This window comes from Dreissena polymorpha, chromosome 11 (assembly GCF_020536995.1).
Source record: "Dreissena polymorpha isolate Duluth1 chromosome 11, UMN_Dpol_1.0, whole genome shotgun sequence".
NCBI lineage: Eukaryota > Metazoa > Mollusca > Bivalvia > Myida > Dreissenidae > Dreissena > Dreissena polymorpha.
In genome coordinates this window covers 44,721,769-44,744,861 of record NC_068365.1, presented here as the reverse complement: position 1 = coordinate 44,744,861, position 23,093 = coordinate 44,721,769, and the positions used below count along the sequence as shown (strand labels likewise).

The window sequence follows — 23,093 nt, the reverse complement described above, 5'->3', positions numbered from 1 at the left end:
CATTAAGTTTTATTTTAATTGCTACAATACTTATGAACTAATTCTTGTCACATCAAGAGTAAACAATGGACAATAACTCAGTAAATACTAAAGAAAATTATGATCCTTTGATATTGGTATTTGCGCTTAGTACACATGTATTGTAAATGTGGTTAAGCTATTAAACGTCAAGTTATGCATAAAACAGTTCATACGAAATAAGAATTATTGTTTGCAATAATGATCCATGCCTATTTTATGTGATTTTAGCTTCTATTAGCATGCCTTATATTTACGATAACCTGAGATGATATTGAAAACACTCGAAACGAGGTTGACGTGGCGTAGTGGATTTGGTGTCCGCCTAGCGAGCGGGAAATCATGGGTTCGATTCCCATTGGCATCTTTTCTTCGTACTGGTTCTACTTCCACGGACTCGAGAGCGTGTCTATAAGCCTAAGGCTTTTGATGCAATGGATATAAAATAAAAAGTGAATAAAATAGCTTTAAACTTAACAAAACCATTTAGGAACCTTTCATTCCAATTTACACACACGTACAAAAACAAACAACTATTCTGCAAAGTAAAATCTGACTTGAACTTTCAAAACATTTTTTTATTACTTACATGTCATTCATTATTACATGCAATACTTAAATCCAGCGTCCAATTCTTTTTGTGTCATTCAATTATATTTGTAATACCTTCAGTATTTAAATAAACAAATATGATATAAGTGATATACATGAGTCAATCAAGTTTTAAAGAAGCCCTCTAGCCTCTCTTCTTATTCAAACGATTACATTGTAAGAGGATTGAGTCGTTTGCTGCTGTTTTAAGTGAACAAATAATGTGTTTACATTTTTATAATACTAATAAAATGGCGTTTGACGTATGTATTTAAGCAAATTAAATCTTCACAAAAATGTTATAATACTGCAAAATAAAGTGGAACCATAGAATATCCGAGAATAAAGATAGTTTAAGCAAATACAAAGAGAAGATCACGTAAAAATAGTTAAATATTTTAAATGAGCAATATAAAGTACAACCATTGGCGAGGTATTTGAAATAAGCAGTACATAGTTCAACAATTCATCGTCGACTCAGACAGTTATTGCACATATACCTGTCAACAGAGAATAAACTTTTGAGGTATAATTTAAAAACTTGCATTCCTTAATATATTTTGTTTAACGAGACATCCAATATGCTTTGCATACACACGTTACGAAAGATAAAACAAACAAACAATGGTTGAAATATGCAATTAAACCACAGTCCACATAACTCATTCTATGATCATTAGTTTCTGTCAACGGCATTCGCAAACATTTACCAAATTACTGAATGGTATTTGTTTTGAAATAAACGTATTTGATATGGTTTATGTTTTAAAACAGTTCGAACACTTGAATAAACTGCCGACTGAATAAACATAGTTATGAACGTGTCAGTTTACTCCAGGACATCTTCATCTGGGGAATGGGCTAGATAGTTAAGTATGAGAGTCGAATAAACATTTTTGTTTGTGTAAATTAAACGGTAGAATTAAACCAGTTGTTTGCTCACATATTTCATCCAAATGTTAACATAATTAACTGTATACATTTGCTGTCAACACGATACAAAACAATGTACATTCACATTTTCAATATTGCTTTGCGACATTAACATACGTTCAAGAACTTCTAAACGTGACATTAATTGATAATAAGGAAAGACAAATCTGACTTTTCGCAAAATCGTTCTCATAAGTAAACTAAGACATGACCACTGTATACATGTCTTCGACAGTCAACTTGCGGCTGTCATTAATGTAAATGTAAGCACACTGCATACTGCAGAATCCGTGGGTTTATGGTGCAAAAAGTATCTTAATAGTCCCTCGCGTGTTTACTCCATTATCGGGACACTTGGGGCAGCTGTGGACCTTTGAGCCGCATTCCTCACAGGCGACACAGTGACCACAAGGCAGATAGGCCAACGCCACGCGCCGAACCTTGCAAATCTTACACCTCAGTAAACCTTGCAGCTTTTGAATTTCATCAACTTCCTCATCTATGGTTGAAGAGTCTGTCGATACATATTTATATTGGTTATGTTGCATAGTACGCATTGATAAGTCGAATTATTATTTACTTAATGTAACAGTTTGTTGCAGTAACAATATGTAATTGTTTACCCATTTTTAAGACTACAGTATAGTTTTACGAATATTTGTTGTTACTGTAACGCTAGTTGTTACTGAAACGCCGGTTGAGCAATACGAGTATGCTTTTTCGGATATTCGAACAAAAACTATTTAAATATATCGAGAAGGTGTAACTTCATCCTTAAGACTACACAAACGTTTGTATCGCGTGATTTAATTGACAACGCATTATCGTTATATATAAGAAAAATAGTCAATATATTATTTTGATTGAAGATACGTGTTTCCAAGTTAGACTGGTATGAAGCTGTTAGCTTTCCTCTGCATTTTGCATACATCTGGACCACAATCTTGCTGCACGTGCAACTGTATATATGCGCGAATTACTGATTTGTGTTCGCATATTTCATTTCGTTTTATAAAAGCTGATTAAAAATATTTTTTTTAAATATGTGTTCGTATTTATCATAAAAACAAGGTATGCAATACGATATTTGTATTCGGCTTAATCGTAAATGCAGTGTTGTTTTATGACACGTGATCGGACCGCGCGTGTAACACTTCGTATAACACAAACGACACTGCAAACAAAATGAACATGTGATCTTCTATAAAAATAAATCAATGTTTTTAAAGGTATTGTGTTATCTGAGAATGGAGTTCACTTATTAACGGATAATATTAAATGCATTGTCTTTTATGAAACACAGATTTGACATTTAGCATGTATAGTCTTTGAATATGATTTTCTTTATTTAATTATATGCAGCTGAACAGCAATTCTGAACAAACGATCCCGAACACTTAGTGTTTTCTTCTTTATTTTATTATTATGATAAAGAAGGTTCCATTTGGGTAAGTTTGGGAAAACCTGTGCTTGGAAAGGCAACGAATAAGGATGTTTTATGAATTTTACGACTTTACAATTCATGACATTTTTATTTTTCCAAAACTTATCTTAAAATCATATTGATTTGATTAAATATAATATTACATACAATAAAATCATCTCAATAAATGGATAAATACGTTTTTCTCACGTACTAACTCAATTCGCTCTAGTATTGGCATAGGTTTATGCTTAAATAATGATGAAATTGTTGTTCTATTCATGATAAAAACAACACTGGTGACCCTGGAGTTTTATTCCTGTTTAATATTTAAAAAAATATAGATTAAGAAAGCTAACAAAATTATCACATTATATGAGCCAAACAAAAATAAAACTGCCGCGTACGTCCTTAATCGTTTATACTTATCGTAAAACCACATAATAGGCAACCTTTATTTAATTACTGTATTCTATATAAAAGATTTAACATTTCCTTAATGAATATTGGGTTGAAGTCCTCAGCTGATTCTAAATTAAGGTCAAAACATGTCGTGTATTATTATTAAAAAAACATGGTTCATATTAATGGATAGACAGGCCACAACTTGACCTTAATTTATGGCCTAATGTTAACTGCGCAAAACCACTAGGTGTTTGTTGCCGAGACACGAATTTTGCTTTACTTTGTAATTTTTTTGTTCATATTAAAAACAATTAGCACATTTTTTTCATCATTATATGTCCAAATCCGTACTATCAAAATTACATCATACAGTCAACGTTTTGACTGCTAAATCGAACAACATTCATTAACCTGAAAAAATCATACAATTGTGTTAAATTAATTTGAAATTACAGAAAAAGAGCGCAAGTTGTATACGACCATTACAGTTTTGCCAAACGTACTTTGCCAAATACCTATTTAGTTCCTGAAAATGAAAAAGTGACCATAAACGTTATTCTTTTTTAACATGAGAAAGACAAATGATCAAAACCTGTAGTCTGGTCCTCAATATCTGAAATAGAGCGAGGGGCCGGTGGAGCTTGCCTTCTACCTGAAAAAAATAATTAAATCAAATAAATACATAAATAATTAAGTCGAAAAAAATACAAATACCGTTTACATAAATAAATTATAGTAAAATCAGTATTCTTTTCAGCCTGCAGACAAAAATGTAATTTGTTTATTATCATTAGTTTCAGTGGATAACTTGTTTGAACTATCGAATGAAGTAATTGGTTAACTGTAAACACATGCGGTACGGAATTGCTACTGATTGAAACCAAGCGGTTCCGGAACATGAATTATACATTTACTCTGTTTATTTCACTATATTCTATCCATATATTCAAATTTATGTGGCGAATCAAATGAAATGGGTTCGGGACAACACTCAACATTAGAGTAAGAGAAGCTGAAAACACACGTGTTACACGTATCCAATTCATTTATTGTTTCTGATCATGATCTTTAACATAAAATATGAGTTGTTTTCAGCGAACTATTAAAACAAAATGTACAAAGTTACAATATTGATTAACAACTTGCTGCAAACCTTCAAGCAATCCGTTTTTACACAGAATAACAACTATATAAATATGTTTTGTTGCGTGCGTATAGGTATTTGTGTGTCTGAGGCCTATTTCGACCAGCTATGGACAGGGTTTGTGCAGCTTGTGAGCGGTCATACACGGGAGGCTATATGAACACAACATTAAACCAGAACAGACATGGAGCAACTCGCAGTCTCTTTAGGTTGTATCCTATTTGTTACTGATTGGTATCTTACGGTTGGAATAGAAGCCTTTTAAACTTGAATCTAGTAAGAATGTTTCTTAAGTTGATGTGATTTTTTCTAAGGGATAACACATGTGTCAAAGTTTGTATCGAATTGGTAAAATGTTAATACAATGTCGCCAAGGACCATTTTGTTTGCTTACCTCCTGCTGGGGGATTGGCCGTCCTCTTGGTGGGGTTTCTTGGAGGGGGCGTCAGCTTGGTAGGTTGTGGGCGGGCATACAAGGGAGGTGGCGGCTGATTGGTTGGATGTGGGCGGGGGTACTCGGGAGGTGGCGGCTGATTGATCGCTTGCTGGCGGGCATAAAGAGGAGGCTCCTCTGCAAACACGATCGATAGGATCTGTAGCATCCCCAGCAGCTCAGAGTTGGGCTAGAAGCATATCAGAAAATACGAGCCTCGCTCTGGAATAACCAGGCACAACACATGTCTGTAAAGTGTCATCCAAGATTTGCCTGTCCAGTCCGCATAGGCTGATAAGCAACACAACTGTGGGCTTTAACTTGATTTTTGCTAAGAAGAGACTTTCTTTAAACAAAAAATACCATAAAAACCTGAAAGTGTCGTCCCTGATTAGCCTGTACGTGACACGGTGTTAATACAAATGTACTAAATTAGAATCTTATAATTAAATAATTTTGTCAAATACTGACAGCCAAACGGTGCAAGTTAAATAACGTTGGGTTATCTCAGACCAATGTGAGAAAAACGAGCACGGTTATTTTGACAGTGGAACGTCGAGTTATATGCATTACTACCTTAAACAGTTTGAGATTACAAGATGAATGGAGCACCGTTCGCAGCAATATTTCAAATTTCTGTCGCAATAATGTTTGTGTTTACGGACAGTATACTTTCTAAGACCAGTCGATGAAAAATTTCCATTTCAGTGTGTAAACGATCATATATTTTTTTGTTTAAAATATGCGTGTTGGTTTGTTATTGACGTTGGCTTGCAGTCGCTTTTATTACAAACTAAGTATATAATTGAACATGTATGTGATTTCTTAGAAACAATATAACTGTTTTACTTGTACTGGCGAACTTTTAAAATATGCGAACAACCACATTCAGATTGTTTAGGTGAATGACAACACATCTTATAAAAAAAAAACAAGTGCTTGTTTAGATTTTGTTTTCAAAAATATCTATAAAATCAATTTTTCGATCTGATCATTATATTCTGATTATTTCATTATTATGTTTGGAATAGTCATGCTTTTTTTATCCGGTGTAAATGACCATCAAATCAATATGCTCCTAAACCAGTGAATAAAATAACTTATTTTGCCACAAATCTCATCAAAGTTTGAGTAATAAATGTTAATTTACATTTTAAGCATCCGGTTTGTTTAATTCTCTTGATTGCAAGCATAAGTATTTACTTAAATTAAACAAATTCCTGACGCAATTTAGTTGCATATCGTATGAACATCGTAAAAGAGGATATAAGATCAATACAGTTTATATACTGCTTATAGAACTGTTACCAACCATGTATTTTATTAAAGATAGCATCATTGCATTCAAATGACACTTGATTCGATTATTTTCTTAAACATCATGAAGTTTGTTATATTTAATCCTAAAATGTATTTAGTGAATGTTTATACTGTGTTATTGGTATTCCGATGTGTACCGCTGTTTCTGCAAATTGTTTCTGTTGACAAATTATTCCTTAATTGTCAGAGCATTGTCACAATAATGGCGTTTACATTATGTTTATTTGATTTCTCTGTAAGAAACATTAAGTTTTATTTTATTATTTCGATGTGTTGCGATATCATGAGTGGCACGTGTGTTCGTTTGCATAGAAGTTAGGAGTGTGACCGTTCTCATATTTCATATGATCCTTTTTACAAACGCTAGACCATCATGTTACTAATATTTCACGTCCTAATGCCCTTTAAATGTTAAAGCGATGTGTTTATGTGTATGAAATCAATCGCTTGAAAATTGACGTATTTCACACAACCCATCTTTTACATTAAGAAACAATAGTTGTTTGTATCGTCAAATTGAATGCCCTCAGAAAGCATGGCACCTGAGAATACAAACAAACCACTTATATATAAGATGTATTGGCGTGAATGTTGCAACCTTCCTTTCCTAAAATATCAAAGTGTTCAGGTAGAAAGCGTCGATACATACCTCATGTTTCGATTGTTTTCTGTCAAAAATATTGTGTTTGTTCAAAATGGAGCTGACGTAATTAAATGCAATGTTTATGATCCATAAACTATAAACATAAGCTATTTCACTGCTTTTAAAATAAGAATTTATAGAGAAAACTTATCATTGTAAAAGTTATACAACGGCTGAATGGTGTTTAAGTCATCGAATCGATTTAACAAATATGACACTTATACAGTAGTATTTACGTACATAGTTCCATTGCCTAAGATATGGCAAGTCGACTTTCCCGTTCTGGTCAACGTAACGCCCAGAGTTGATCTGCATGGTGGCGGTTGGTGTTACAAACACAATTGGGGCATTGCAGGGGTGTGTGTCCATTAGACAAACACGGATAGGGATGTTGTCGACTATACCTGTAGATGTTACTATTCAGGTACGGAATAAACCACACATAGACGACGAACTTGAATATATATTTCTTAGCTTTATATATTAGCATACATATTTTAGTATCTCTCTGAAATATATAAATGAATACCTGGTTTCAAAACACTAGGTAAACGCAAAGAACATTCTTCTAAATCTGGAAGGATTAACAGTTTGTAGCTTAATAAAACGCTTGGAACAACCGATCATCAGGGCGTTACTTTCGATACATTTCAAGAAAAAAATGTCATTTTAATCATCAATAACTCCAATATTTGTTGCACAGGTAGCAAATTACCTCTTATATTGTAACATAATATCAGTGCTAACCGTTGTATGTCGTAGGGATCGTTCCACAGAGTTGCAGGAGCATCATATTGCTGCCATCTGTGAACACTGGAATTAAAGGTAAGCGATATAATTTATTATCTGCAACATCACTTTGTTTCATATTCATTTTCATATTTGAAAGACTCAATACTTATGCAGTTATTACTGCTTAAGAAAGATCAACAAATGTCAACAAAATTGATACTTTTGAGGAAAGTATCACTGGCCTTCGACTTTAAAGTATGTCGCATCTCTCTCATTTTATTCGAATCACCTTCAAATAAATTTACTTACACACCGCTCACAAAATATCTTCAGCGGGAAACAGTGATCACTGCGGGGAATCACGTGATCTCAAAAGTACATCGTACGCACAAAATGGCGGAAAAAGCTCTCGCTTAATGACGAAAATCAAGGTATTCTTATATTTTATATTATCAAAATAAATTATAACTATGATAATTGTCGTTTTTCTTAGATTTCTGTAGTTTTCTCAAACATTCAGGAACAATAAACAATGAAAATTGTACATCGTCTGAACATACTTTATTTTGACATGTTTGCTATTCAAGATGCCAAACAACGAAATAAATACATTTTTTGGTTGATAACATGCTTAGAATATTTCGTACAAGGTTTTGCACGTTGTTTAAGCTTTTTGAGTTCTGTGGCGAGAAATTTGGAAAATAGTACATCGTCTGAACGTTTTTTGTTTGAGTACATCGACTGAACGGTTTTGAGTACATCATCTGAACTGCTTCTGTTTTTACTTTTAATGCGATGTTTATCATAATAAAATTGTAAAAACATCTGTGATAAGCCAAGCGATTTTTCGTCCAAATGACGTTCCGTTCTAGGTTCAGAAAACACAAAATCCTGTGTTATTTTACATATTTACATAGTGTTTAATTTTATTCAATTAAATTTATTAAATTAAAATCAAGTCACGCTCGAAAAAAGGTTGTTATTTATATATATTAAGGCATGATAATAATGTAATACGAGGCATGTCATTTGGACGAAATATCCTTGGCTTTTCACATATTTACATTTAAAAGACCAAATGTAGTTTGCAATAAAACTAAACTGAACTTAACATTTCTTTTTACATACTTGGCACATGTGAGTGCTTATTAAAAATATAATGCTCGGCTCGAAGCAGTGGCAGCTCTGAGCTTGCGGTGATTTTTGTCAAGCTTCAATAATATATGTAGTATATAATATTAAATGTAAATCTTAGTCTGAAATTACATATATTTGGTAATCGATATATAATTATTTTTGTGAAGATAAAATATTGATGTCATCAAATAAGTTGATATAATTAGATGTCTGTTGTATATAGCTGTTTTTTATTTCAGAATGCGCAAAAAGTCAAGTCGATCGCTTCATCGTTTGAAGAGAAGGCGCTTGAAAACATCGCAAACAATACGATTAATTACACCAAAATGCATTTCGTCAACTGCATGTCACATTGGAGTTTGTCTACAACAAATTACACCTGTGCTAACGCCCATTAAGTCACCATTTCGTTAACCAGTGTATAAAAGTATCTCCACCCAAAAAGCGAGCAAAGAAAAGCATTTCTGCGAGAGCTCTTTTTGAGCAGCAGCCATCTTGTGAAAAAAAATGCCGTGGCATTCTTGACGCTACTGAATCAGATTATCTTCTGAACATTAACAATGGATCAGTCAAAACGAAAAGCGAACAGTTAAGTGGAATCGATATCGTGTGAATCTCAAAGCTATGAGAATACTACAACACAAGCAGACAATTTAACGAGGTACATATTCATAAAATAGTTTGTACTAATGTATCTAAGATATAAAATAGTTGTATATCTACATCTCATATATTAACTCTTCTCAGATTCTACCACCTCCTTTTAATATAGATTTTCCGAATGCTTTAAGAATGCTTTGTGATATTTTATGCCAAATACAAATTGTGTTAATGTTATGTCATGAAATAAAATTTAATGTTAATAACGAAGTCATTATGACCTAGTGTTATATTTTATATGAAGCATCATATAGAGGCCCTCGAAAACATGTATGTGTTATTTAATCTTGACTGGGGTCAGAAGTGGCCAGGAAGTAAAATATTTTATTGACTCGAATAGCTAAATAACTGATAAAATAACTTCTACCGGACATGTGCCCAATTTGATGGGGGGGGGGGGCAGATATAAGACATAAGCAAAAAATAGCAAATACTCTTTACACAAGTATACATGATAATTCAAGAGGAATTTACTGGATTAAAGCATTTTGATGACTTTTATATCTATTATCTATTTTATATATATTATACCCGGTACATGAATGTCTTCCTATCAGAATATACTGCTGTTGAAAGCCTAGCAAAATGTTGAAATTATGCATTTGTACACTTCAGCATGAGGTGCATTACAACTAGTGCTTAGGGTATTTTCTACATTGTCAGATACAAGTTCCAATAGACAACATCAGTGCAGCAAGTTTTTTTTTATAAACGATAGTGTTAACAAGGTTTTGCTATAGCCATACAAGGTAAACTGCCCCGCTCCCTAATGGCCATGTTTTTCAACGGACGGTAATAACTTTCGAATTCAGCCGAAGTATCATAACAACAAATGTTCGGACAAAGTTTCATGAAGATTGAAGTTTAAATGTGACTTCTAGAGTGTTTAAAATGTTTTACTATAGCCATGTGAGCAAATATGCCCCCTGGCGGCCATCTTTTTCAACGAACCTGAACCATTTTCAAAGAAAGCAGATATATCATTAAGACATACGTTTTGACCAAGTTCCAAGAAGATTGAACTATAAATGTGAATTCTAGTGTTAACAATCTTTTTCTTTATTTTGACCAAGTGACCTAGGTTTTGACCTGGTGTGACCCAGTTTCGAACACGAAAAAGATATCATTGGGACAACTTTTCTTACCAAGTTTCATGACAAGCAAGCAATAAACGTTACCTTTAGAGTGTTAACAAGGAAAAATGTTGACAACGCATTAATGACAAATGGTGAGCTAAAAATAAGAAACTTAACGTTATATATTTTATGAAACAAATGTAATTTTTATTTGCACTAAACTAAATTTCCAGTACTTTATATTGGTTATGTCATAGTCAGAGAGGTAAATATTATGCACATATACAGTACACAGATTGGCTTGTTCACAAATTCAAATATATGGCTGTTAGTTTAAATAAATTCTTTATCACAGTCATTTTCAAGATTTATTAAAGTCATATCACGGTGATAATTTTCTCATCAATCCCTTTACCGGTTCGGCTGTTGGGGGGGAATGAGGGACAGCAATACAGAAATCCTCCTCCAGTCAAGTCTGTTGTGTGCTGCTTAGGGTAATTCATCCATGGGAAGGGATGTCCACTCTTACATTATCCATCCAGCTTTTATTCTGACGGCCTCGGCGTTGACCTCCCTCTAGCGTGCCATGGAGAACAGTCTTGCACAGAGATTCGTGCCTGGTGACGTGTCCAAACCAAGACAGCTGTACCTTAGCAGAAATATTCGTGGCCATGGTAGTGCAGTTATAAAATTGCCCTTACTGAAGCTTGTTTCATTCCGTTCACTGTTGTATATTTCTCGATATGAAACAATCAAAAGCAATCCAGTGTAATGTGTCCATTTCATATTGATGGCTTAATTTATTTGCCCATCGATATGTAGAACATTACCGGATTCGATTTGCTGTTGGCATATATGGTAAAGTCTTCTTGTACCTTGTGTATTACAATCTGATCTCAGTTCTGAAGTTTAAAGATATAATAGCATACAGTTGACAATATAACAGCAAATACATTTTTAACACATTGGATAAACACACATTCACAGATGGGCATTAAGGATTTCTGTGTCTATAAATTTTGTAGTAAAATAAAAAAAATACTAGCGTCATAAATAAAGTTATTGGCTGATCAAAGATGTTATTACAATTTTATTATGATAAACATCGCATTTAAAGTAAAAGCAGAAGCAGTTCAGATGATGTACGCAAAACCGTTCAGACGATGTACTCAAACAAAAAACGTTCAGACGATGTACTATTTTCATAATTCCTCGCCACAGATTTAAAAAAGCTTAAACAACGTGCAAAACCTTGTACGAAATATTCTAAGCATGTTATCAAGCAAAAAATGTTGTATTTATTTCGCTGTTTGTCATCTTGAATAGCAAACACGTCAAAATAAAGTATGTTCAGACGATGTACATTTTTCATTGTTTATTGTTCCTGAATGTTTGAGAAAACTACAGAAATCTAAGAAAAACGACAATTACCAGAGTACATAAGGCGACTAAGCGGGTACTCTGCGCATGTTTTTATCATTTATTTTGATATAAAAAAATATGAGAATACCTTGATTTTCGTCATTAGCGAGAGCTTTTTCCGCCATTTTGTGCGTACGATGTAGTTTTGTGATCACGTTATTCCCCACAGTGGTAATGTGTTAAAGTGTAATACGTTCATCATGTTGTCAAAACTTCAAATATAGTTGCAACGCTAGGTTAATACTCAACTTACTATATGGATAACATTTAAACAATTGACATGGAGCTAGTTCTCTTTTTTGAGAAGCTGGTTAAAATCCTTACGATACAAACGTCGCCATTTTATTTACGGTAATTTGTTTTTATTTCATCAAACTTAATTAACACAATTAGCAATTAAGAAAATGACAGACCTTTATGCTCATTATGACGTACCATTTGAGTCAAAAGTACATATACGCCAACAGCTAAAATTAGATATCACCGCGGTGACAAAAATGCCATCGCGGTTACAATTTTGTCACTGCGGACCGAAAGAGTTTGATAAGAGCTAAATCAAACTGACCAATGAAATAATGTCTTGCAAAACGGCAAATTGGCGAATATTTACTGCGAAGTTATCAAGATGTCTGCCTCCATGGATTACTGTAGAACATTGGCGTTCAGACCATGACTTTTGTAAAACATTACTACTTTTATCACCAAATAGAATTATTTCGTATGATAAAATAATGAATTTTACTCTCTGAACGAATAAGGCCGCCATTTTCTTTGAATATAGCATTGACTGCGGGGTCAATATTTATATTTCAAATTATTTTATTTAATGAATTCAATAAAGGACAAAACATATGAATAAACTTATCAACTATCCTTATTCGTCCGTATTTATTTTATTTAAAACTATTGTTTAAAATTAATTATTTTCTTGAAAAAATCTCGGTTTGTTACGGGGAAAATGATTGGTTGAAAAATAACCCAAACAAATAAATGTAACAGCAATCATAACAATAAACCAACAGTCATAATTTGTCACCGCTGTGACAAATTGTTACCGCAGTGACAAAATAGTACAAATACGCCAACAGCTAAAAAAAGATATCACCGCGGTGCGGTAACAATTTTGTCATCGCGGGGATATCTTTTTTAGCTGTTGGCGTATTTGTACGTTTTGACCCAAATGGTACGGCATATGCTCATATGCAGCCATAATCAGTATACTCGTAAAAGTTTAACTCGGAACCAGTCAATCATCTGCGCTGAGGTTGAAATTAGCTTGGTGAAAATTACAAAAAAGGTTAGATTCGGGTCGAGATGAGAAAAATACCAATATCATTTCATGTATAACCCTTCAATCGTTTATTTGTAAAGCCACGTTATGTGATCTAAATGAGCTTTCCAGGGAAAATATCTGTTTATTGCACACCAAAAAAGGAGAATGTATTTATTTCCGAATGTAGTCAGTCAACTTAACACATGTATAGATGTGGACAGTCTGAAATCTTTTGAATTCAAATGAATACTATAGAAGGAGAGTAAACCGTCAAATGAATGATATGACGCGGATATATTAATGAAACATGCCAACTTTAAACTTCGCCGCTGCAATTCCTAACCCGAATGAAAAATAATCGCCAAACTACACTAATTTCAGACTTGCAAACACACCTTACTTTCAGCGCATGGCCTTATGGTTAATTTATTTATGTCTTATTCGTATAAGTGAAGGATAAAATTAAGTATCCTAAAAAGCTCGATTTAAAATTGTTTCGGAAATTCATTCAAACTATCTGACTAAATCCAATTCTTGTTATTAGAATTATAATAGATTTAAACACAAAAATCACGTTAATTTAAAAATATTAAGAGGTACTAATGCAACAACGACATCGCATCCATTCCTAAATATTGTGTCCTGAATAAAGTGTTAATGATAAAGTAATGCATCCGATTGTTCTTATTTTCATATAATAATATCAAAACAACAGATTATAATCAATCGCATACAGCATTGTTTGATATGGACAGGAATCTGCTCATAAAAACTGTTCCGGAATGAACATGAAAACAAGATATTTAACCTTACATCATCTGCATAAAAAGGTTGTCGGTGATGGCTTGAAATATCATCAATTTACAAACTTTGGGCATAAACCAATTAATCATATATGTGTAATGTGTCGGTGATAAGACTGGAATTTGAAATATCTCTTACCATAATCCTCATATTGCGGTTTCAATCCTGGAAATGTGCTGATAGCAAGAAGAACATCGGACTTGGTATCATCCCGATATTTGTACTGGAATAAATATATCGAAAACATAACTTTATTAAGAAAGACAAACTACGGAAATAAATAGTCTTAATGTTGTTATTTTAATGTAAATTTAGTCGTGTTTCTCTACTTACGATAACGTGAATACAAAGAAATTGACCGCATATAGTTTATTTGAATTGACTGTACGATTCCTCAAAAACTTTAAAAAGGCTAATTGAGTTGTTGTTTTTGTGGTAATATAACTATTATTAAGTATTCAATGAATGATTGGTTAACATTCAGGCCTTCGTTTCGAAACGCTCAGACAAATACTTACTTTTGACAAGATAAAAGGTAGCCACGTTCGTTACGTAACTGTGTGATTTGTTATACTAACACTGAATTGTATAAAAGAAAACTCTGGGTATCATGTTAACTTGTACTTTACAAGAGAGGTATGTTTATTTGACATCCTTATCTACATTCTTTTGAGGGCATTTAATCAGTTTGTCAATCTGTGGGGAACGTTAAACAAGATTAATTTAATAATTGTATTTGATAATATCAATATATGAAAAAGTAAAATAATGTTTAACATTTGACCAATCAAACACGTGAGTTTCAAAGCCAATAGAGTTCCAATTACAATTTTACTGAATGTAAAAATATCGGCAACCTACACGTGCGTGTCTTATAAGGTCATGACTTGAACAGTTTATTGCATCATCCAGTTAAATGGCATGAATGTTTTAAAACGCAATATACTTAACAAGTGAAGTATGTAAGTGTTAAAGATAGATGATAATAATTGTATTTGATTACACGTGTTTGGAGTATATATCTCGAATAAAAACGATACAATTTCAATTTATATACTCTTTAAGAGTGTATGATGTACTTGAATGAATTACATTTTTAAGTTCTGTGTTTAACTGTTGCCACTTCAATTTGTATTGCTACCGGCATTCAACAACGAGCATTATCTACTAGTAATGCGATGTTCATTAATTTATCAAGCGTTATTTACATGCAATGTAAAATGTAATTTTATTGGTGAAAAGATCATTAGTTCGTTAGTTGATTCAAATAAAGTCTATAATTACCTTCTTACACCGTTTGATCTAATGGAGAAGGAAGACGCTGTGGTTAAAATGTATCAATTGTATCGTTGTCAGATTCATTATTTATCATTAAAACTAGAATATGGATGCCTAACACAACTTGCAAAATCCAGCATAATGTTAAACTCGAAACAAACACTTTCGAAAATATAATCAAAATCTTCATCATCATTTTTATCATCATCATCAAATTAACGACTTCTGCATTTGATTGTTTTTGTCATCAAGCATCAATATTATTTAACGTCTTTCTACATAAGTAAATTATTTTCTGTTAAGATATAGTTTACAAAATGTTGACAATAAATTGTTTATGATAGTGCAAATTGTTCACTATTCATATTTGACTGAGAACCTTAAATGATTTCATTTATATACAATTTTAATAATAATTTCTTCATGGCTGAATATTTGGTTTTCTTGTATTTCCCAACGTTGGTCTCGAAATAAAATATGCACGTGAAAAGACTTAGAATACCGCACCATTATATAATATTCAATTAGCCATCTTTGTTATGGCAAGCAAGATGGAAAGGCCCCGTTGAAACGCAAAAGGCAATAGCCAAGCTGTAATCAAGGGTAATACATTGTATAAATGCTGAACATATTTTTTATGAGTTTCAAAGAGAATTTTATATTTGTTATCCTTACCTTTTATTTCAGAATCTTAAAACAACAGTTTGATTGTGAGATTCAAACTCTTGTTTAATCTGTTTTCATTAGTCTGTTAAAGTTACTACTTATTTACTTCAAAGTGCACACTATAAATTAATGTGTTGATATTATACAATGTGCTTTAGTGAACTAAGCAGTTGTTTTCTACTATTGTAATATATATCGTGTTATCTTTTATGGAAACAATGTTTGACAGTGCCTTCTGTGTATTTTGTAATTGTGCAGTTCAACATCGATTATATGTGTTTAGCAATGATCCTTATATGCAATTCTCTGTGGTTATTATACTTGTTATCAGATTCGCTCCTCTCAATTACACTTCAATGTATTCACAAATCGTGTTTTCAATAACATTGTTATACAAGTTTTCAAGTTCATTGTATTTTCAGCAAAGTAACGATTATGATGATAAGATATGCATTTCCGACATCATTTAAAATACGTTAAAATAAAGAATATTTATGACGCTGACATGTAATATATAACAATACCAAAATGGAAATATATTCGTCCGTCTTCCGTCCTCCGTCATGGCATGATTAATCATCTGCCTAGCTCATGTAATATAACTTTGCATGAGACTCAAAATCTTTAGCTTTCTACACAAATAGACTGTTATGGTGATGATGATTATAATATTTATATTTTAAAAATTGTAATTCCTTATTTCAACATATGGATGTAATGTTTGATGTCAATATTAAGTCATTATACATTTATAAGTAACAAGTGATGTAGCGACATTTACATCAGTATACTGTGGTAACGTTTTTTTTTGATGCTCATTGTTAAGTCAACATACGGACGGTCAGACGGACGAACGAACGGAAGGACCGGAAGGTAACCGAGTCCCTTTCCATTGTAACAGGCAACTGAAAACAAATTCTAAGGCACAAAATGAATAATGGCCACTGTATACATGTATTGTTAAATCTTGCTCCGTCAGAGGCGTGCGTAACCAGGAGCATACTGGGTTTAAGTGATGTAAGTTGGAACTTACTTCCAAGATGGCGCCGTTTTCGTGAAAGGAGTGGCGGATATTTTCACCCGGTAAGCAAATTTGTTTGTACGTTTCTTTGTAATGATATTTGTTTCAATACCGTACACGTTGGAATAAAAGAAGTTATTGAAGCAACTCGTCATCAAATGTGTTTATTTTTTCTTAAAGTACCGTGTAGAAGGAGGGAAAAAAGAGTGGTGACCAAAAATGCACTCATGTTAAAAATGTTATGGTATGTAGTTCTTTGTTCTAGCAGCCCCAGTGATTTTTTCAAAAAAAGGTTGATTTGATAAATGATCATAATCAGACTGTAGGTCTTGATTGGCAGTTTTTAAATTAGTTTGAATTTTTAAAATATCTTAACTGTGTCAAAAGTTATACATGATTTTTTAACTTGTCCAAAATTATCTTTTTTTAATTGGTGATATTTTTGCTGAGCATTTTGTCATTATAATATGTGTTCGTTTTTTGCTATCATATGAATTTATTTTTTGTTTTAATTGTCGCATGTGGCTGAAACTTGCCATCCCTATCTATTTTTTCACTAGGACTCCATTTTTTGCATTAAATATACTTTATCTCAACAAACAAACAAGAGCACCGCATAACGGGCGCCACGCTCGGCTACGGGTATAGTTTTGAATAAATGAAAGCTTGTCAGAATTTATAAAAAAAATAAATTTAAAGGTCACAGTGACCTTGACCTTTGACCAAAAATGGGTGTGGCGTGTAGAACTTATCAAGGTGCATCTACATATGAAGTTTCAAAGTTGTAGGTTGAAGCAATTTGATTTTAGAGCCAATGTTCAAAACCTTAACAAAATGTTAAGGTTTTAGCATTACGCGGACGGCGGACGTCGGACGGCGGACGGCGGACGACGAGCTGGCTATGACAATACCTCGGGTTTTCACCGAAAACGCCGAGCTTAAAATTAGCTATTGAGGTTTAAAAGAAACATTTAATAGTTTATTGTCCAGAAAAAAATCAATACCGCAGACAAAATGTATTAAACAACCGTAATGTTACTTGCAATACATTCTTTGTTTAAAAGAATAATTTCTTCTAGAGATTGAACAATTGTTCATAATTTGGAAAAATAACACTGCCGTCTTGAGTTAATGCACTCTGGCAGGACGCAAAGATCGAGAATGAACTTTCTCGCTGCAGTCTGTGTATCCACTCTGATAAGCCATACAAACGCTCCTGCTTTTCTTTCTTGCAAAATTAATTTATTTCCATCACTAATCCATTGTTCAAAGAGTCAAGTTTTTGCCATGTTCACAACGGATGCCAAGTGCCTGACATGTTGGACCCGGGTGGGGGAGGGGGGATTTCATTTTGGATACAACTGCATAGTTTTAACCTGAAACAATACAAGAAATTATTTCAAATAATTAATCTGTTTTATTTGGATATTCATGGTTTGAAATCGTTTAAAAAACTGTTCATTTTGCGATTTTTTAACTTTTGGTACGAACCAGTCAAGAACAAAACTGAAGTTTCGTACCCATTAAAAATAACGAAAAATAAACGTTTTATATGCACAAATTCTTCACTACAACTGCATTAAACAACAAATACAATTTTATTCTTTAAAATATGACCGTATTTGTGCGTAAAATATTTAAGGTTTAAAGGTGATAGGTGTAAATGGGTTTCGCGTTTCGGGCACCTGCTAATTTTTTTTATTGCTTGTACCTAAATTTCTTAATAATTTTTAGTCATTTTAATACTATCAATTTTATAAAATCGTAAAGGAATAATAAAATATTTACTTACAATATAAAGATATAAAGAAGTGAAACTCCAGCTGCTGGAGCAGTATTGCATTCTCATTATATACAAATAAGTTGGCGAAACCACCAATCTTGTAGTTACATTAATACACATTGCCATTTCAACATACATAAACGAGTTGAAGCTAGCTTGTCAGATAATGGTCTGTAAAAATTCAGTATAACCTGCAGAACTCTCAATTGATGAACATTCACGTTTACATTATAAATACAGAGAATGTATAAGAATCTAATTACATGAAAGGTCTTAAATAAGGTTTCTAAAAATAATAAAATTACAATACCGCTACCAGCCTCTGAAGGCTGAAAATATAACAACATAGAAGATATGTACGGGATACACGCTTCTGCATCCACGTAGCACACATCAAAATGTTGTGCAATTCTATGGGATACCAAAGGGGTCGAAACTTTAACTTCTGCTCGAGCAGAAAAAAATGCTGCTCGACCAGCAAAATGCTGCTCGAGCAGCACATTTACTGCTCGACCAGCATTTTTTCTGCTCGAGCAGAAAAATCCTGCTCGACCAGCATTTATTTTTAGATTATGGCATAAGCCAATCAGAACTCTTGTTATATTTGCCATTTGGTGCGAAACTGGTTTGTTTGGACAAAATGGCTGCCGCCATGATGATGCCTTTTTCACATCTTCTGCAAGTTTATGTGACGACCTGTTTAAAGTTCAACAATTCAATATAAAGAAGTGAAACTCCAGCTGCTGGAGCAGTATTGCATTTTCATTATATACAAATAATTTGGCGAAACCACCTAATCTTGTAGTTATATTAATACGCATTGCCATTTCAACATACACATCGATTCCATTCAGGATTTAGTTTGACGGCTGCATAATTATTGGAAAATTAGCATACTTTGCTGGTGAAGGCGTTGACGTTGTAGCGTTGTTGAACAAACAATGATGGCGTCGCTTTTGGTAAATTCCAGCACATATAGGATATTAACGTATTACTGCGGGTAATTAAAAACTGGGTTTATTATGATAATTCATACCTCATTTGAAATGTTTCTAAAACCATGCATCTATTTCGTGTCTAAAAGCCAGCTTTTGGCATCCGAAAAAAAACGAGATTCAATTTTATTTTTGGTTGTTGTTATTTTGGTTTCGTCAAAAATTAGAGTCGGCGGGTCTGAAAATCATTTTATTAAAAACTACCAACACTTTCAAGTCGGTTCGCTCTTTACTACGATACACCTGATAACGAGAAAGAGTTGTATAATTTATGCAAGAGGTTTGAGTTCTTCAACTATATTCATTCCCAAATGTTTACAATGTGAATATCGTTTTGAATGGAATATTTTTGAACGGAGTGTATATAGAAAAAAAACACAAAAAAATGTTTGTATTATACGTGTCGCGGAAGAGAATAGTTTATGAATTATTAAAATCGTCCCTTATCTGTTGCGTCTTAATGACGTAGTAGTTTTGCTCAGAACAGGTCATTAATAATCTGAGGCTATTAATAGATGCGGGATAAACAAGTATAGTGTGATTTTGCGTAACCTCGTTCATAGCGTATGCTTCTTCAGCGGGGTTAAATAAGATATGTCTGGGAAACGTTCTTTTAATCTCAACAGATAGCGGCGATCTTTTGTATTCACGGTGCTAACAACGCAATAGTAAAAGGTTAACCCATTTATGCCTAGCGTCTAGAAAAAAGGCCTTGGCAATCAGCGTAGACCCAGATGAGACGCCGCATGTAGCGGCGTCTCATCTGGGTCTGCGCTGTTATCTTAAAGGAATTTCTGTAAGAAATATTTACAATATAGAAATAAGTATACTAGACATCCCTAATTTTGGAAATAAATTGATCCAGTTTAGAAGGATGGGAGAGTTCACTAGGCATAAATGGGTTAAGTTTGTTTTTATTCACAATTTCACAGTTCTCAATTTATAAAACGTTGAACATGAGTTCACCAATTACTAGAGGTATACTATAGACAACAACCAAAATGCTTTATAATCGCTAAAACCGAATATAACACACAAAAAAACTAAATATAACAAGAAATATCTTTAAAAAAGGGTAGTTTTAAAAAGGTAGTCGGCGTAAATGCTGACTTTTAAATGAAGTTTTTAATTTACGTTTCCAATTTATTAAATTGAAAACAAAAGTTTAACTATTGTTAACTACTTGTTAGTCGCATATTATCCGCATGAAATGTGTGTTATCATTGTCAAACAACACATTAGCGTAAGTAGATAACAATTCTACATCGGGAGTGCACATCATATGTGTCCTCACATGCCTTATTATCAGTGTATTTCGTCACCATCGAAATCTATCGCATGTTTATATTTGATTTACACGCAGTTTTCTTTCGACACATTTAAATCACACTTTCATAGCCGCGTCATGTGAAAATGGCTCTTATGCGTTTCGGCCAGCGTATCTAAAGCCCAACCAGTGTGTTTGCGCAGTCTGGTCAGATGCGATGCTGTTCGCTATTAAATCACTCAATATGGTATCATTATGTACCTCCTGACCAGACTGAGAAATGCACAGGCTGAGTGGGCTCTATATATTAATGGGCGCAAATGGAATACGACCCATTTTCGCATGACGAGGGTCATTACAAGTCTCATAGCGAATTGTAAATGGCACATTTAAGCACAATGCTTTTCGATACAACATTGAATTCAAAATAGCAAACTTGTAAATAAGGGCAGCCTATCCAGGCATTCAGGGACGATTTCCAGACGTGCTGACCGAGTACGGCAAACAATTGTGGTTGGATAATTAAACGATGTACCTCTTATCGTCACACTATACTATTTCGGTAATGTTTGTTTTCTCATCTTGAAAGCAAAACTGTGAATATCGATAGTCAATTATATATTCCCCGGACGATTTAGTGAACGAGTACTGACCCTGAAATTCTGCGAAATGTATTTTAACGTGTAATTGTAACTGGGCCTCAATTTGTGCCGTGTGAACATGAAGAGAGTTGTCCGGAATTCCTTACACTGAACAGTGCTACATCCTTTGCGCTCAGCACATACACAGTGATGTAGCCAAAGTTCAGAGGTTTTATCTCGAATCAGCCTATGAAATATTCGAATATATTCATGCGTCTCTGCTGGCGTTATGTAAAAGTCATTTAAGGTGAAAAGCTATTTAAAACAGCTACGCCGAAAAAGCGCATTAGTGCTCTATACCCATGTTTATGTTGTTGGCACCGTATGAACTACTAGGGTAACAATTAATGCATAAACAACAAAGTACGGGTCACTAGGGCTGTCTTTATGACTACCTAAGTCGTGAGTAAAGGTATTACTCGCATATTAATTTTATATTTATTTTCAGCAATTATATTATTGTATATTTTTAATTTGTATATGGTGTCAAAAATCAAAAGTTTTGTACAGGGAATTTCCATCAGGAAATTATATTTCTTAGTGAGATAAGTATTCGATATTCGAACAATATTCATTTAATATGATGGTGATTGCAAATTGTCTTTAAATTCAGTTCTTATTCACATTTTCATCATACTTTCGATGCTTTTAGAACGTCAAAAAGGGCCATGTTGTTGTTATTTTGTCTAAGTTATCTCTCTAAAATAAATAGGATGATAAAAAGTGCACACACATCTAGACCCGTGTGTTAAGATACACTCTTTATAAATTTGAATGGCTTGTGTTGATTTCAAACTTGCGATTAATTTTGAAAAATGAGTTGCGTCTTAAATTATGCAATAGCGAACAACTTCAGTGCCTTCGGCACTTTGATTGGAACTGTCTTTGAAATAAATTCAAACTTATCTCACTTTAACCCACTGAGCTCCAGGTTACGCAACCAACCCCTCCCCCCTCGTTACTGTGTGTGTACGTATGAAGAACAGCTAGATGCTAAAAATCATAATCAATGTTAAAGCTATATACCTTTTTCAGTGAAGAAATCAAGAACGGTTCAAACGAAGACATAGTATGCGATGAACAAGTAACACGTTATTATTTAAATTAAAGATTGTTATGAATTAAGTAAAAACGAAAGTAACAAAAGAGGTAATAATTATTTGATTTATACTAAGTGATAAGTCAGGTTGGTAAAAATTGACAAGTCTAAGCCAGTATGGCTTACATCCAATACGGGCTAATATTTAATTGGCAATAAATCTCTTCAAAATGCCTTTAACTTTGTTCAATGCGTGCAAAACGTGATGTTCATGAACTGTGAATACCTTAGACTGAAAACTTGCTTATGCGTACGTTCTGTTTGAATTGATGATTAAAGTATATCGATTCCAAAATAAAACAGTCTGGGTTGCATTTAAATAATATGAA

General features: G+C 33.3%; 1 protein-coding gene across 3 annotated transcripts in view; it reads right to left on the bottom strand.

The window, feature by feature from the left end:
- Positions 1 to 503: 503 nt before the first annotated feature.
- Positions 504 to 23,093, bottom strand: part of LOC127850128 (tumor susceptibility gene 101 protein-like) — a 72,701-nt gene continuing 50,111 nt past the window's right edge. The window contains exons 1-7 of one of the 3 annotated variants that reach the window (XM_052382919.1): positions 22,692 to 22,841; positions 14,153 to 14,237; positions 7,658 to 7,723; positions 7,151 to 7,314; positions 4,909 to 5,137; positions 3,963 to 4,022; positions 504 to 2,056 (exon numbers count right to left, since the gene is read on the bottom strand). In XM_052382919.1, coding sequence (XP_052238879.1) covers positions 1,839 to 2,056; positions 3,963 to 4,022; positions 4,909 to 5,137; positions 7,151 to 7,314; positions 7,658 to 7,723; positions 14,153 to 14,237; positions 22,692 to 22,733 — 864 coding nt within the window. In that variant the 5' untranslated portion in view covers positions 22,734 to 22,841 and the 3' untranslated portion in view covers positions 504 to 1,838. Of the gene's footprint in view, positions 2,057 to 3,962; positions 4,023 to 4,908; positions 5,138 to 7,150; positions 7,315 to 7,657; positions 7,724 to 14,152; positions 14,238 to 22,691; positions 22,842 to 23,093 lie in introns of those variants that run through there. The other 2 variants (XM_052382920.1, XM_052382918.1) reach the window with 2 other exon arrangements.